The 16503-nt window shown below is 28.6% G+C and overlaps 1 protein-coding gene across 1 annotated transcript; it reads left to right on the top strand.

Annotated features, from left to right (window-relative positions):
* Nucleotides 1–2495: 2495 nt before the first annotated feature.
* LOC107443241 (probable E3 ubiquitin-protein ligase makorin-1) lies at nucleotides 2496–4804 on the top strand. Its single transcript, XM_043057004.2, has one exon. The coding sequence runs from the start codon at nucleotides 2721–2723 to the stop codon at nucleotides 3792–3794; it is 1074 nt and encodes a 357-aa protein (XP_042912938.2). The 5' UTR covers nucleotides 2496–2720; the 3' UTR covers nucleotides 3795–4804.
* The last annotated feature ends 11699 nt before the right edge of the window (nucleotides 4805–16503 follow it).

The raw sequence follows: 16503 nt of genomic DNA, 5'->3' as shown, positions 1-16503 counted from the left end.
TAATGAATAGTCTCAAAAATTCTTTCTTAGGGTATCAGTAGCACATGGTGAACAACCTAATCGGATTATCCATCAAAAGTGACAATTGGCAACCTAAACTATTAAAAATTGCTTGATTTGCATGTTACAGAGACAGGATTAAGCAAGAAAATAAGAATTTGAAATCACCCATGCTTGTTAAATAGCAGAAAATATTTTAATGAGCGACTAACTTTTCCAAGAGTATCAGTATCATTGGTGGGAGAAAAAAAAATGTTTTGCTAAATTATAAACCTAAAGATAGGTAACTTTTTAACTGTGAAGAATAAAATAAAAATATTATATTTCACAATTGAATATGACCTTGTTAAACATAGAAATTGTTCGGGAATTAATATTGGAAATAATCTGAAAGTTTAATGTAATGAATAAATCTAAATGAATTTTTTTTTTTTTTTACAATTTCAAATCAATAAACTTTTTGATTGTTTTATGTATAACATCCTTCTAACTACGAAATAATCAGGACTATCAACTGAGTTCTGATATTCTAGTTCAAAGTAAAAAATTTACGAACTAGTGAATTAAAAGAAATTAATTGCCCTTGTTTTTAATTAAGTTCCTTTCCATCCTGTGTCACTTATTGCCCAACAAAAGAGGGATAAGACATCATTTTACGTGTTGCACACGCACAGAGGAAGCTTATAAGAAAAGTAGTTGCGGAATTGTTTTTGCTTCGAAATATTTCAAACGGGATGTCACAGAAATGTTTCTCTAAGCACTTTTTTATAATATTTCATTCTCGATGTTTCAGAAACATGTTTATTATCATTTTCAGAATTTCGCTACGTATCTTCCTAACTGTTATGTATTTGTTACATTTCTGCGAGTTCATATGCTGTACGGGTTAACACAATGTTAAAAAGCTCCACCGCTTTGGCTCTCGTTTTAGAGGCTTTGGTTCGGGTTTGTGATAGAAAGGGAATCTCTTTCTTCGTTCCATAATGTTAGTCATAGAATGAAGAGAAGGTACCCTCCCTAAAATGAGCTATTCTTTTTTCAATAGCAGCAGACGGCCTCAAACTTTGTTTCGGGAGGGGGGTTCTTANTTCGGAGGGGGGGGTGTTCTTACCGTAGACAAACTATATCTAGTCCAGTCACATTAAGGACTAGTCAGTCACATTAAGAGCCTAATTTTTAACGGAAATGAGAAGACTTATGCTGCTCTGCCATCGCCTTTCCCTCTCATATCTAAGACTGCATTGGTACCTCTGTGGGGCAGCTGTTGAATGGAGGGGATATAGTTTTGGATTTAATTGTGAGACATGGTCTTTTGAATTTGGTTTAGTTTGTCTAGGCCAAGGGGATAAGCAACAACAATAACAGTATTATATATTTTTTGATTTTTGGTAAACATATTTATTTTTAATTAATTTACATTAAAAATTAAGCATTATCCGAACTGGTTTTCATAAATTTAAACTAATAAAATTAAAATAAAAAAAATCTGAAAACAGACAAGTGTGTAATTTTAATTTACTTACTCATAACCATAAACCGCATAATTTTATTGTTTCACAATTTTGAGAAAAATCACTACAAGAATTAGAAAATTATTATGAGTTGGTTTTGCTAATCTAACAAAGCGAATTCTAACTGTTAATATAACTGTCGAATGACGTTTTATCATCAAAAGTTTGTTAGAAAGACTTCTCAAAGGATCACTTAAAGGATCTTAAAGTCTTTATAGACAATGCACGGTTATTCCCTATTTATAAAATATTAATCAAAATTATCTAATTCCTTGGTGAGTGTCTGCAAATGCTAAAGTGTATACTTTCAAATGTGAGTAATTCAGCCATTTATGCGCAAACTATGTATGAAAAACCTATGGAGACCGATGAATGTAAGTAAAACTACTATCTGAAATAAGGAATAATGCATATTTGTTTGTACTAAGTGCATATTTCTTTCTGTTGATTTCCACTTTAACTTAAAAAAAGTAATGTGGCTTACTTCAGATCTGTTTATATTATATTATACAGTGTGGTAGGCAAAACTTCCTTGTTTTCGCAAAATAAATCTTAGCAATGAATCATTTGTGCTACTACTTCTTTCTATTTTATAAAAAAGCAGATTTAAATTGACTCTTGGCACAAATGGGTTATGCTTTATTTCAACATCAATGACAGTTTATTCATAATAGATCATTTGAATTCAATTAGCAAAAAAAAAAAAAAAAAAAAGATTTTAAATATTTTTAGAAAAAATGGCAAAATTGCCATCTTTAAAAAACACTTTTATAGATGATGTAAACTACTTATTTATAATATTTATGTGAATTTTATTAAGCGCAATTTGCTTTGATTCAAAAATTCAAAATATTTTTTCTTTTTATATTAGCACTTGCATAAACCAAGTATGAAATATAAGCATTAAATAAAATAGAAAAAAGGTTAAATAAAATTAAAACGATAGCAAGATTTTTTTTATTTCACAAATGGCAACTGAGACGATCGAAAAGGGTTCACTTTGCGCATGCGCAATGATGGCCTCCTACCATAAGTGGAAGAGTTTGTAGATAACCAATCATACGCCTTGCTCAGAAATGATTATATTCACTTCATCAGAATCGACACGCCCTCTGTTGTACACTATCTCCCCCAGTGCACTATACTTTATTACTCCATAGTTGGTTGTTATCACTAGCAGAGGTGAAAGTGAATTAAGTATTATATAAAATGGCTGAAAGCGCACCACTAGATATGACGAAATTAGTGGGCCCGTTTTATTTAAATTCTTCTTGCCAAGAAGGTAATAGGTGCAATTTTAGACAGACGCCTAGATTTCGTGAAAATATCGTCTGCCGTTTTTCTTTGAAAGGCATTTGCATGTTTGGAGATAACTGTTGGTATTCTCATCCAAAAGCTGAAGATGATGTTTATTATATATCTCAACCTTGCAGTGAAGAGCAGAATACTGGTCATTTACAGCAACAGACAGGGAATATGGATATTTTTCCCGCCGAAAGAAATTTTCAAAATTTCAACACTAGTTTAAATGGTGAGGCATCTCTTTGTCGTGAATCAGATTTACACGACTGGATAAATGCACCTGAATTCGTGCCGACAAGCAGCAAATATTTAGCCACTGCTTCGAATTCAAATGACGGTGTTGATAGTTCAAAGCCACAAAAGTTGGATATGGAATTCTGCCCGCATTTCTTTGATGGTGTTTGCCCATTCGACGATTGCCCATGCATCCATGGAGAGTTATGCGAACTGTGTCAAAGATATTGCTTGGATCCTTTTGATGAGAAGCAGCGAGGACTTCATATTGAAGTCTGTAGGCATGAGCGAGATACGGATATTCGACGTGATTTGTCTTGTGGTATATGCTTGGATATCGTAATGGAAAAAGATCAAGTTGCAGAGCGTCGATTTGGTATTCTCGAGAATTGCAATCACGTGTTTTGTTTATCCTGCATCATTAAGTGGAGAAGTGTGCGAAATTCTCATGAAGAAGATCTAATAGATCCTGCTGTTACTCGTGCTTGTCCTGAATGTAGAGTGCCGTCTAGATTTTACATACCCAGTAAGAAATGGGTTCATTCTGAAGGGGAAAAGGAGATGTTAATTGCTGACTATAGAAAGTCTTTGAGCACGAAACGTTGTAAATATTTCAAAAACGGTAAAGGAATTTGCCCCTTTGGTGAGGAATGTTTTCATCTTCACGCATTGCCTGTTATTCCATCAGTAATTGCTCAGAAACGTCGCTTTAATAATCGAATGTTTAGGAACTCAAGAAGATGGTGAACAATTTCGAATCTAATATGTGCCATCGAAATGATGGTATATGAAAGTACTGACAATGCGTGTGTAGAAAGTGCACAATTTGTTTAGATTTAATTATGCAAGAATTTTTTATTATGTTCTGCGTGCTGATTTTATTCATGTTTAGTGCATTTGACAATGGTAACTGCGATTTTTTTTTAATTATTTTAAAATTGCTTCCTTTGTTTTAATCTTATTCGTCGATTCTACTGCACATATTTGTAATTTATGTTTTTTTTATACATACTTTTTTTAAGTTATTTTGAGTGTAAAACTTAAAGCGAGTCTTATTTAATAAATGATAATAGTTAATTTTGGAAATAATCTATATTAATTTGACGTATTTCAGCCTAAATAGTAGTTTCTAAAATTTTTTCTATCAATATGTTTCTAAAAGACTTAAATTTTAGTGTTATATAAGTGTAACTTTTAATTAAGTAATAATTAAATTTCTGAGTATTTTATTATTATTATATTTTTATGAAAGTAAAACTAAAAAAAATTTCTGGATTATTAAACATGGTATATGATGAAAATTTTTGAATCTTCAATGTGACATACAAATGAATATATATGTTAATGTACTACAGACAAAGCTTTTGTAAAAAGTGCAATATTTGTTTAGCTTTAACTGTGCAAGAATTTTTTTATTATGTTCAGCTAAGATTCTCTATTAGTGTGATGATATAATTCCTGCTTATTGCATTTAATAACTGTTAATGTGAGTTATTAACAACATTTTTTTTCAATTATGCCTTTTTTCAACCTTATTCTTCGATTCCACAACACATGCTTTGAATTTAAGTTTTTCTATAAATATGTTTTCGTGATTAAAATATATATATAAATGTTATGGTTAATCTATGGATGAATGCTAATTTTTGAATTATATTTGAAGCTGTATATATTTTGCTCTAATCCGTAGGTTTGAATTTCTAGTTATCTATAAATATACTTGCTTTTAAAAAATAAAGTGCAGCCATATTTGATGATTTTTTTTAAAAAATAAAGTATGTTCTCATTTTTCTATTTTGCGTTAATGTCTTAATTTTTATTACCCTTCATTTATTTTGTTTCGTAAAGTCAAGTAATGATGTTTAAGTTAGAATTTTATGAGATGTTACAGTATGGTACTGCTTCTGTTCTGTTAACTAAAAAGCAAGACAATTTAGCGATTTTTTTGTAGTTCTTTTGAATTTTGCTTGATTAAGCTTAGCATGCAAACATTAATAGCGAAATTTTTCTCCTTTTTTTTCAGGGCAGTAGTTTCATACTTTATCACCTCATAAAACGCATTTTTTTCATTTTGTTTAGATAATATTTTCACACAATAATAATGTGATAGATTCGTGATCTTGAAAAAATTACTTTCGTATTAACAGTTTCAATTAGAATCATTTAATTTAATTAGAATAATTGTATAATGGAAAAGCTTTAGCGGTCATATAGCGTAAATCTTGATTTTCAAAAATGGGTCATTAAATAAATCCTTAATTTTTTGTTTGTAAAATATACTATTTTGCAAAAGATATTTGCATTAAGACATTGTTTGAAATATCATTTACCAATTAATAAAATTTGCCAAAAAAATATATATATAGATTGGTATAACTACAAAAATTCTTATGTTTGTATTTTTCACTTAACTTTTTGCAGTTTAAGAGCTGAATTATTCTCGTTTTTTTAAATGATTAATTGAAAAAGTAAATATTATTTTATTCTGTAAAGAAAGATGAAACTTAGGAATATGTATAATAATTTTCTTAATAAAAGCTAAATTAATTTTCATTAAGAAATGCATTGATTTTTAATAATTACTTTCCGATGTATTTTATAAAAATATGCTAATTCTTTCTCATAATCAAAACAATGCATAGTATTTTTAGCAAATAATTTTATTATTTTTTATAAATATTAAATTCAGGTTTATAAATATGTATTCAGGTAACATTTCAAAAAATATTTTAAGAAATATTTTTTAATTTTAATCACTTTACTAACTGCATTTTCAAAGGAATTATGGACAATAAATAAAACATCTTAAATTAACTCGTGTACATGGATTAAAATTCAATTAGTACAGTTCCGGAAAAAATATTATAAGTTGCGTTTCAGGGAGTTGTTTTCGGCCAAATTGCACCACCTGTACAGTGAGCAGAAAAAAAACATTGAATAACTTGGTTTAATGAGCGAATTTTCTCGTACTGAACACTATTCTTAAAAAGTTTAAATGGTGCCAAGTAAGGTTAAGTTGCAATATCAGTAAAAAACATATTTTCGTCCCATACCCTTAAATGTTTTTCAACTGATTAAAAAATTTTCCTCCAAAATATGGATAGTAGGAATCTGGAAAATACGAAATGTATTTTCTAAAATAATGTTAATTTTCTAATAAATACTTCAATAGTGAAATTAACATTAAGAGGCAAAACTCTTATCGATGAGAATTGAACAATATCAATAGACAGTTATTGAACTTACTTATTTAAAGATTCCAAGAAAAAATAATTTTAATAGCCAAAATTATTTTTTATTTTAAATATTAAACATAATTAATAACTATTCCTGAAGTGAAGTTTAATAATGGACAGAAAAAATACAGCATTTTTATCAACGTAATTTTAAGTGACAAAATTTGATGGTATAGATTCCGAGTTAAATATTTTAAATTATTTATTTCTCAAAAACATTTTGTTCACATTTTGTTACTTTATATTATGTTAGTTAAAATGATGAGAAAATTTTTTTATGTTTTAATTCAAAATTGGTAATTATAAGAAAAAAATGTGAAAAATAAATATTTATCTTTTTTGTATGGATATATTTTCTGATAAACAAATTAGATATGTGCAAAAAGTTAGTGATTTTCTAAGAAAAGTCCAATATTAAAAATTAATAACAATAAGGAACAAGAACTTTGGACTGCTCTTCTGACAAAACTATCAAGGCCATGCTTTTCAGATTGCAGTAACCATCCATGTTTTGGTGGTCAATAATCCCACTCCATTAAAAAAGAGCTTTAAGTATTCAAAAAAACTACGTGTTTGTGTTTGATTACTTAACTTATTTACATGCAAATAGTAATTAATTTACACCTTCAAAGTGTTGGATTAAATGATCTCTGAAGCTATAAATTTACAACCAGGAAGTGTAGTTTTTTGGGAACTGAAACTTTTAAGTCATGTGCCTCTCATCGCATGTTTTTCAAGGTCTAAATATTAATTCAATACTAATGTTATATTTTAATGTTTCATTACTCTTTGATTTTCAGTTCTCACTCAGTGTTGCCAGATTGGGCTACAAGTAGCGAATTGGGCTACTTGTAAAAGTCAACGCTACTCAAAATCGAATTTGGGCTACTCATTATTTTTCAAACGCTACAAATCTTGAAAATGCGCTACTTTCTTACAGAATTTTATGATATTTTTCTTGCAGAAATACTTTTTTAAAATTTTTTCCCTTTCCTATTATAAAATGATTCTGAAAATTCTGCAGTTTCTTTATCTTTTATGAAAAAAAATTTTTTTTTCTTCCTGAAAACTCATCAGCTTTAGTTTTGGATTCTTGATTTGTTTTGCTGCGCTGAGTGTAAATCTCTCCAATATCTATTCTTAAAGTCATATACTTGTGAAAATTTCAAAGATATATATGGAAAAATGCACGGCGAGTATGATGGGGAAAAAAGCTTTAATTCCTACCATTATTAATCGTTTATCTTCTGAAAAAATCACGTGACCTTTAATCTGAGTTAAAACGAACTATTGAATTCGACGAAATTTTTAACGCAATGCATTGAAATTTAACTTATTTTTTAAATTTAGTATATATATATAATTATATAGATATATGACGTAGTTTTTTGGGCTACAAAATGTTCGAATCCGCTACTTTTGGAGCTCCCATTCGCTACTTTTTAATCTTAAGTTCTGGCAACACTGTTCTCACTTTCTCTTTGTGTATCGTCAACTGAGGGAGAATTCTTTTTCCTTCCTCACTGCTTGTAAAAAGGTTTTGTCAAAATGCATCATTAAATTTCTATATTGCTTAAGAGGATGATTCTTCAATGATGCTAGTTTAACTCATTCACAAATTAATCAATTTCAAAGAACTTATTTTCAGCCATTCATCGTACTCATCGCCTTTACAAGGTAAGATTTACTATCTTTTTCCTACCTCAAAGTCTACCTTTTAAACCAATATAAAATGGTATAGAAAATGATGGTATAATTTACATCATGATAAAAATGAAAAAAAAATGGTATAATTTTGGTATAAAATGGTATAATTTGGTATAAAATAGTATAATTTTATATGTAATGAAAAATTTCATCAATAGTTTTTAGGTAGATTAGATTAGCATAATGCATATCAAGATGCACAATGAACAAAATAAAAAACGGATTTCCCTGAATAACTTTTTATGTAATGATGAGTTATTCATATTGTTGGACTCATTTTAAAGGTTAGATAGGGTGAATAATAAATTAACAAATTTGAAGTCATATCCTCGAGCCTTTAATATTGAGTCCTAAAACGTGAAGAATCGATCACTAGATTAAAAATTACTCTGGATGATCCGCTTTTTTTTTTAGCAGGTGCACTATATATTGTTATAACAGCCCACCTCTTTCCTTAGGGATATTCAAAAATTTGCATAATATTAAAAATAGATTAAATGTGCAGAATAAACTAAATGTCCAAAGTGTATGTATATATATATATACCACAATAAAGAGAAAAGGGAAGAAAATTGATAAGTTTTACTTACTGCGCATAATCTGCAAGTGTATAGAACTCATAAAAAAGTTAAAAATATAAAGGTTAATAAATATATAACATAACATGGTTAAGGGAAAGCAAGATTAATGAAAAGTGAAGAAGGAAAAATGTAAAAATAAATATTTTTTAAAAATATTTAAAGAAAATTTAAAAAGCTGGAAAGCAAAATAATGAAAAGATATAATCTCTTCATCAGATCACATCATGATATATATATATATATATATATATCGGTNTGGGTTCCTTATTTTAAACAATTATATATGAAATATATATATATGTGTGTGTGTGTGTAATAACGGTGTATCCACACCGATATTTTTAGTTAATTAGTAGACAAAACAGCATGATTAAGGAGTCCAGTTTCGGCATAATCTTTTATTTTATTAAACAATGGTGAAAGAGCAGTTTCACCCCACTCCAGCCGGAGAGGGACAGTTTCAGTCAGATCTGACTGAGTTTAATTTGTAAGCATGAAATACCAAAAAGCCACGCAAAAACATTGCTCCTGCATTTTATAGGATGAGTAAAAGTTGTGAGGAGGCCAGTCATTATTGCCTTTTTCTGTATTCTTACGCCTCATCAAAATTATTTATTACTCATAGCAAATCGTTTAATCTTTCCTTATATGGAAGTGAAAGATCTTTAAATAACTTCTCTTTTGAAATATAAATCTAATTATTATTCATTGGCATGTTTCTAGCCTTGAAGTCCCAAAATAGAATTTCTACCCTCATTCTTTACCAAAGATATTTTACGAAAACGAATGAAGTTTTAATGCTTTTATTAATACGAAAGTATTTAATTTTTGTATTATATATATATATATATATATATCATGAAATTTTTTTTAAAAATTTTTTTTGAGATAGTGAAATAAAAATTGCAACTATAACTGTAAGCCGAAATTTCTGAAACTTCATCAGCACCTAAATCCACATCAATGATTATCATATTGTTTATGTTTAAAATAATTAGGTATAATGATAAGCAAGAACATTTTGTATCAAATTTATTAAATAAGAAATGAAGTGTCAAAGCTGTACTCAGCTCATACTTTAGAGCCATTCTTGATGTTTCTTTATTATATGTAAGAATAAGTGTCGCTTATTTATGATTCGATCAAACCTGGAATCCCATTCGTCAAAATGACAACTTCTCCCCTTCTAAAAATATAAGTTCAAAGTGTCCCTGCGTACGCTTTCCCTATTTTCAAGGAACCGCGAGTGATTTGAGGGGAAGAATTGAATTTTTTATTTAAAGGCAATATATTTTTTCTACAGGTGATATATTACAGGTTTGTTCCTTAAAAAAATACTTCAGATTTCAAAACTCTCCGTCAAACTTCTCCGCTAAAAATAATAGTAGTTATTCTACACTGTTCTTTTCCCTTGAATTTTCTATATTTAGAAGTCTCAGGTATACATCAGTTTGAGACGAATTTACAATGATCAATCTTTTTTTTTTTTTTTTAATGACTACTAAATTTCTTCAAGACACGATCTACAGTAGTGTAGATCCCTTCTATGTTTTCAGAAAATAAATAAATGCTAAAATGGCAAATAAAAACTTAATTAGCAGTTGGAAATTGCTATAAATGAAGTGATGCTAAAAGGGGAGGAATTGGTACTTAATTTCATAAAAGAAATAAAAGATCATCAAAGATCCTATCATTTCCTTAATTAATATTTGCTGTCGAGAAGGGCACAAAAAGTTGAATGTTGAATTAACTGAACAAATTCAAAAAAATCTGTTTTAAAATAACAAACTAACTCATGTAAATATAAATATTTCTAAATTGTTAGTTCTTCATGTAATAATTCTTCATGAGCCAATTTTTTATTCAAAACCATTTTGAACATTGGTGTAAATTAAATTCTAGAGCAATGATCGGTTCCTTAAAGTAATGACTTCATTTTGATGGTAGTTTGTAGTCACTGCATTTAAAAAACAGTAGTTGTGTTTGTAAGTAACTACATTTGCAACCTAGTTGTAGTTGTAGTAAACTAAAAACTAATGTAGTTTTTCTTACCACTAATAGCACCAAACTGATTCCAATTTATCTCTTTCACTCGACAGATGTGAGACTGAAATAATCCAAACTACAACAAAGGATGTCGAATATTTTCTAGAAATACCCATTCATCTTGACATAAAATTGTGAATCATCAGTTTTCTTTCATACCGGCTTTAAAATAAATTTTTCATTCATGTTGACAGAATAAAAATTTCAAAGGCAATTACATTTAAGTTTTCCTTAAAAAGCATATATCATATTAAGAATGCTCACATAAACAACTTTCGATTGTATTTCAAATTTAGATAGGGCCAAATTTCAAAAAATGGTTTAAATAAAAATAAACTTTTCAGTTCAGAAATTTAAAAAAAAAANAAAAAAAAAAAAAAAAAAAAAAAAAAAAAAAAAAAAAAAAAAAACTTCCTCAGGTGGTTAATGCATCTTCATTTCTCTCCATAGAAGATAATAGACAAAGAGATAGGCTGGCAAAAGCATGACTTCCAATCAAGGATTACCATTCAATTTCAGCGCAATATACTTTCTGCGATCATTTCTTTCTTTCTATAATTAAAATTCCTTTATTTCCCTGATTCTTTGATTTAGGCTGAAGAGCATACTCTTTGTTTACGGTTTACGAAAAAAATTTCAACATTGTCTCTTGATGGCAATTATCATTGCTTATGATGTAATTGTAGACATTACCAATATCAATCTCTCCTTATAAGCGTTATCTTTTTTACCCTGTAGGGAAGAATTAAGCAACAGAGCTTTCTTGGATTTATTTGAGCTATTTTGTTAAATTAAAATTTTCCTGCAGAATAAAAAATCAAAGTGCATTAACAATCTAATAAATTCTTATTATTCCCGTTGAATTGTGTTTGATTTGACTTGAATTAGCAGAAATTAATTCTTAGATTGCTTTTAATTTTTGTAATTTTTAATTGTTTATTCTTTTAATTATTTTGTTGAATTATGGGCAAACTTTCCTAGATTTATCTCATTGAGAAATCCAATTGTCAGTATCAGATCCTTTTCTTCATTAATCTATTAAATAAAAGTTTATTTTGTACAAAAAGTTTGGTAATGTGCCTTTACTCCAGCATCTGCAAAAATGTAAAAAATAAAAAAATGGCAAAAGTATATATATACTATATTTAAAAGAAGGAAATTCCGAAATAATGTGAGAGTTCCCTTTACCCTTTTGCCTTCTATTCTAAAAGAAATCCCATTAATTCTTGGTAACATTTTAGCTGTTATATACATTCTTATAATATTACTCCATCTAATAAATAGGCATCAGTAATCGTCTGTGTAAATAACTTGATAATCGTTTTATAATAACTTGTTTATTTTTTTACTAAGCAGTAATTTTTACTCCTATTATACTAATTTAGTATAAATTATATCAAAATGTTATTTCCGAGAGAGAACATTTAAAAACTAAAGCTTGTGATACTTAGCTCGAAAAAAAATTATGTGTACCGTTTTATTTAAAATTGGGCGAGAACTTATGAGGGCGCCTAACTCTGGATGAAACTTTTCGTCTTAAATTCTCTTTCACCTTCATAACTAAATTAAAATTAAAGCGATGGAAAAATTGAGTTCAGACAAACCTAGATAATGCCATGAAGTTACAAGTACTTTTCGTCTTAAATTCTCTTTCACCTTCATAACTAAATTAAAATTAAAGCGATGGAAAAATGAGTTCAGATAAACCTAGGTAAAGCCATGAAGTTTCAAGTACTGAAAAGAAATTTTGAAGATATCAGAATGAAAATCATGAGAAGATATTTTAGGATTACGCAATGGAGAAGTTCTTCTTCAATAATTTGTTTGCATCTTGACATTTTTTTAAAACAATTTCAGCAATTAAAACTTTATAGCTCACATTAAGTTCGTCTGAACTCACTTTTTCTGCGCTTAAAATTTTAAATGGAGGTGAAAAAGAATTTGAAACGAAAAGATTGACCCTCGGTGTGGCATCCTCTTAAGAGAAGGAAAGAAAATTTTCGGAAGAAAATTGTCGTCGAAAATTCTATTTTTTCTTCATTACTCATTTAAAATGAGAAAAACTGAGTTCAGACAAACCTAGAGTAAACCATTAAGTTTCAAATAATGAAAAGAAAATTTTGAAATATGCAAGTGAAAATAAATTATGAGACGATAACTAAGGATAACGCAACGGAGAAGTTCTCTTCTAATAATTTGTTTGCATTTTAATATTTTGAAGTATTTTTTTCAGCTATTGAAACTTCATGACTTATTCTAGGTTTGCCTGAACTTACTTTTTCGTTCCTTTAAATTTTAAATAAGTACTGAAGAGGTAAAAGAGAGGTAAAAGAGAATTTAAAACGAAAAGATTCTTCCTTGGGGTGTGGCATCCTCTTAAGATTTCACCAGATGCATTCATCTAATGGGGTCTTGAAAATCTGCTTTTGCGAAAATATTCGATTCTGAAGGGTATTCAATCTTATATCATCAATGATGCATAAAGAATGGGGTTCTGATGTTCTCAGAAAGTGATAACATCTCTTGAAGAATAAAGAAGATTTTCAATAGAAATGTCAGAACGTCTAATAGAATATTTTTGAATTGTGTTTTCATTCCTTGAAAATTTATAAATGTTAATAATAACTTCTCAATAGATAATAAAAAATTTGTCACTCAAAAGAGAATTGCTGCTTATCTTCTGGGCAAGTATTGTCAAGTGACACTTTTAAGCATTGTTGGAGATAATGAATAGTCTCAAACATTCTTTCTTAGGTTATCAATAGCACATGGTGAGCAACCTGATGGGATTATCCATCAAAAATGACAATTGACTACCTAAACTATTAAAAATTACTTGATCTACATGTTACAGAGGCAGGATTAAACAAGAAAATAAGAATTTGAAATCCCTTTGTACTCATGCTTGTTAAATAGCAGATAATATTTAAAGGAATGACTTTAACTTTTCAAAGAATATAAGTAAAAACATTATTGGAGAGAGTAAAAAAAAATATGCAAAATTTTATATCTAAAGATAGGCAACTTTTTACTTGTGAATAATTAAATAAAAATATTATATTTTACAATTGAAGATGACCTAGATAAACATAGAAATTTTTCAGCAATTAATATTAGAAGTTACCTGGAAGTTTATTGTAGTGAATAAATTTAAATGAATTTTTCTCAATTTCAAATCAATAAACTTTTTGATTGTTTAATGCATAACATCCTTCTAACTACGAAATAATCAGTACTATCAACTGAGTTCTGATATAATCTAGTTCAATGTAAAAAATTTACAAACTAGTGAATTAAAAGAAATTAATTGCCCTTGTTTTTTAATTAAGTTCCATCCCATTTCACCTATTGCCTACCAAAAGAGGGATAAGACATCATTTTACGTGTTGCACACGCACAGAGGAAGCTTATAAGAAAAGTAGTTGCGGAATTGTTCTTGCTTCGAAATATTTCAAACGGGATGTCACAGAAATGTTTCTGTGACATTAAAGGCCTAATTTTTAACGGAAGCTAGAAGAGTTATGCTGTTCTGCCATCGCTTTTCCCTCTCATATCTTAGATTGCACTGGTACCTCTGTTAGGCAGCTGTTGAATGATGGGGATGTAATTTTGGATTTAATTGTGCGACATGGTCTTTTGAATTTGGTTTAGTTTCACTAAGCTAAGGGGGATAAGCAACAACAATAACAGTATTATAAATTTTTAGATTTTTGATAAACACATTTATTTTTACGAAATTTACGTTAAAAAAATTAAGCATTATCCAAACTCGCTTTCATAAATTTAAACTAACAAAATTAAAATTTAAAAACCGACAAATATCTAATTATAATTTACTTACTCATAACCATAAACCGCATAAGTTTATTGTTTCACAATTTTGAGAAAAATGAATAGAAGAATTAGAAAATTATTAAGAGCTAGTTTTGTTAATCTAACAAAGCGAATTCTAACTGCTAAATCTAACTGTCTAATGACGTTTCATCATCAAAAGTTTGTTAGAAAGACTTCCCAAAATTAAAGCATGCTACTCTTGTTTCATAGAAAGATTATTTCATTCAACTAGCATTTCTTTTCATTTTATTCTTAAATAGGTTCTTCATAAATATGAGAAGCTCAAACAAAAGTACAACACTGTAAAAAATTGCGGACCAAATTACAGTATAAAATACCAGCACTTGTGTCATACATAAAAACCATTTTACCGTAAAATATTATAACACAATTTTAACAGTAATATTTATTTAGAGTGATTCAGTAATTTTACGGTAAATATCACTCTAAAAATTACTGTACAGTTCGCAAAAAAAAAAAAGATATCACCCTAAATAACTTTCGTTCTAATGATCGCATTTTCACGAACTAAGTGTCAATCTTAATGGTTCCGGGGGGTGACCTCAAAATGCTAATTAATTTGTGCTAATTATTAATTAAGTTACGAAATCAGACACAAAAACGCACTTTCTTTGAATAAACACGTATTTTTTTTTACAAATTTGGAATCCAGACTCTTGAATTAGGGGGGGGGGTAGATAAAAGTTTAAAAAATTGGGTCTTAAATTGGGTCACAATAAAGGTTTATACATTTGGCGATAGTTCAGAAAGCCGCCAGAAAAAGTCGCCAGCGCAAATTAATATTTTAAGGTAACCCATTGACTAATTCAAAAGAAGAAGACTTAATTTCCCTAGGTTGCTAAGCAACCAATTTCTGACTGTAAAATTTTTTTTTTTTAAATAATGCTCTGTGATTGCTCGGAGAGGTTTAATAGAAATATCTCAAAGTTTCTAGGATATAGAAAATTTTTAAGCTAATTTCGGTCCAAAAAGCAATTTTTATTTTATTTTAATCTCCTCTGAAAAAAAAAATTTGAATCGATTTATAAATTATTTATGATTTTCTAAGTTTTTAGAATTTAAATACATGAACTTTTTATCTGATATTATTTAGATTATGTTGTTTTTTTATAAAAATTCGAGGATTTCATACTAAAATCAAATTAACATAACTTATTATGGCTATATAAAAATTTTTAGGGATAATCATTTTTACAGCTTTAATCGAGTGTTCTAGGCAAGAAAGTTTGAAGGAAAAAAAGTGCTTGAAAAATAAAATGTATATTGTATAGTAATTCTAATGCGCATTCACAAGGTTTTCTATAATTTACGATATTTCTTTTTTCTATAACTCAAGGAATTGCTGAATGTTTAGTGGTATTTTAAAAACGCTGAAATAAGTTATGTTTAAGAATAAGATATTGAAATAATATATTGCGTATTGTAAAATTCATTGTTTAAAAAATCGCTTCATTTTACTAGATATTTAGGTTACAAGGCTTTCTTTGGATAAAGATGATTAGCAAATACCATCCTCATCTTTCGATACATTCTGAAACTTACATTCGCAAATTCACCATAAAATGTAGCACAGCATATTCTTCAAATACGATTACAGCTACATTTACCACCAAATACTGCTACTATGATTATTTTTGTTTTCTTATATATGTTACCGGCAAAGTATNTTTATTATAAAATGTATTTACTCTAGGTTTTTATTTTTAAGCATGTTTTGTTCGCATGTTATTACCTACCATGCGAACAAAACATGCTAAAAAATATTGGATGGCTTTCAACAGCTGTTTTCTACCATTATTAGTCCTTTACATATTTTAATACTTACTGACGATAGATTAGAAGAAACATCAGTGTTTGGAGTATCGGGCTAATATATATCGGGCAATGGCACTTGACTTTAAAAAAACATCAGTGTAGGGTATACCGGGTAGTGGCACTTAACCTTAAAAAAGCATCAGTGTCTGGCATACCGGGCAAATGTATACCAGGCAGTGACACTTGACCTTAAAAAAACATCAGTGTCTGGTATAC

This window comes from Parasteatoda tepidariorum, chromosome 3, assembly GCF_043381705.1.
Source record: "Parasteatoda tepidariorum isolate YZ-2023 chromosome 3, CAS_Ptep_4.0, whole genome shotgun sequence".
In the NCBI taxonomy this organism is placed as follows: Eukaryota; Metazoa; Arthropoda; class Arachnida; order Araneae; family Theridiidae; genus Parasteatoda; species Parasteatoda tepidariorum.
The sequence above is the reverse complement of the archived record's forward strand: the minus strand, read 5'-3'. Positions and strand labels throughout refer to the sequence as shown.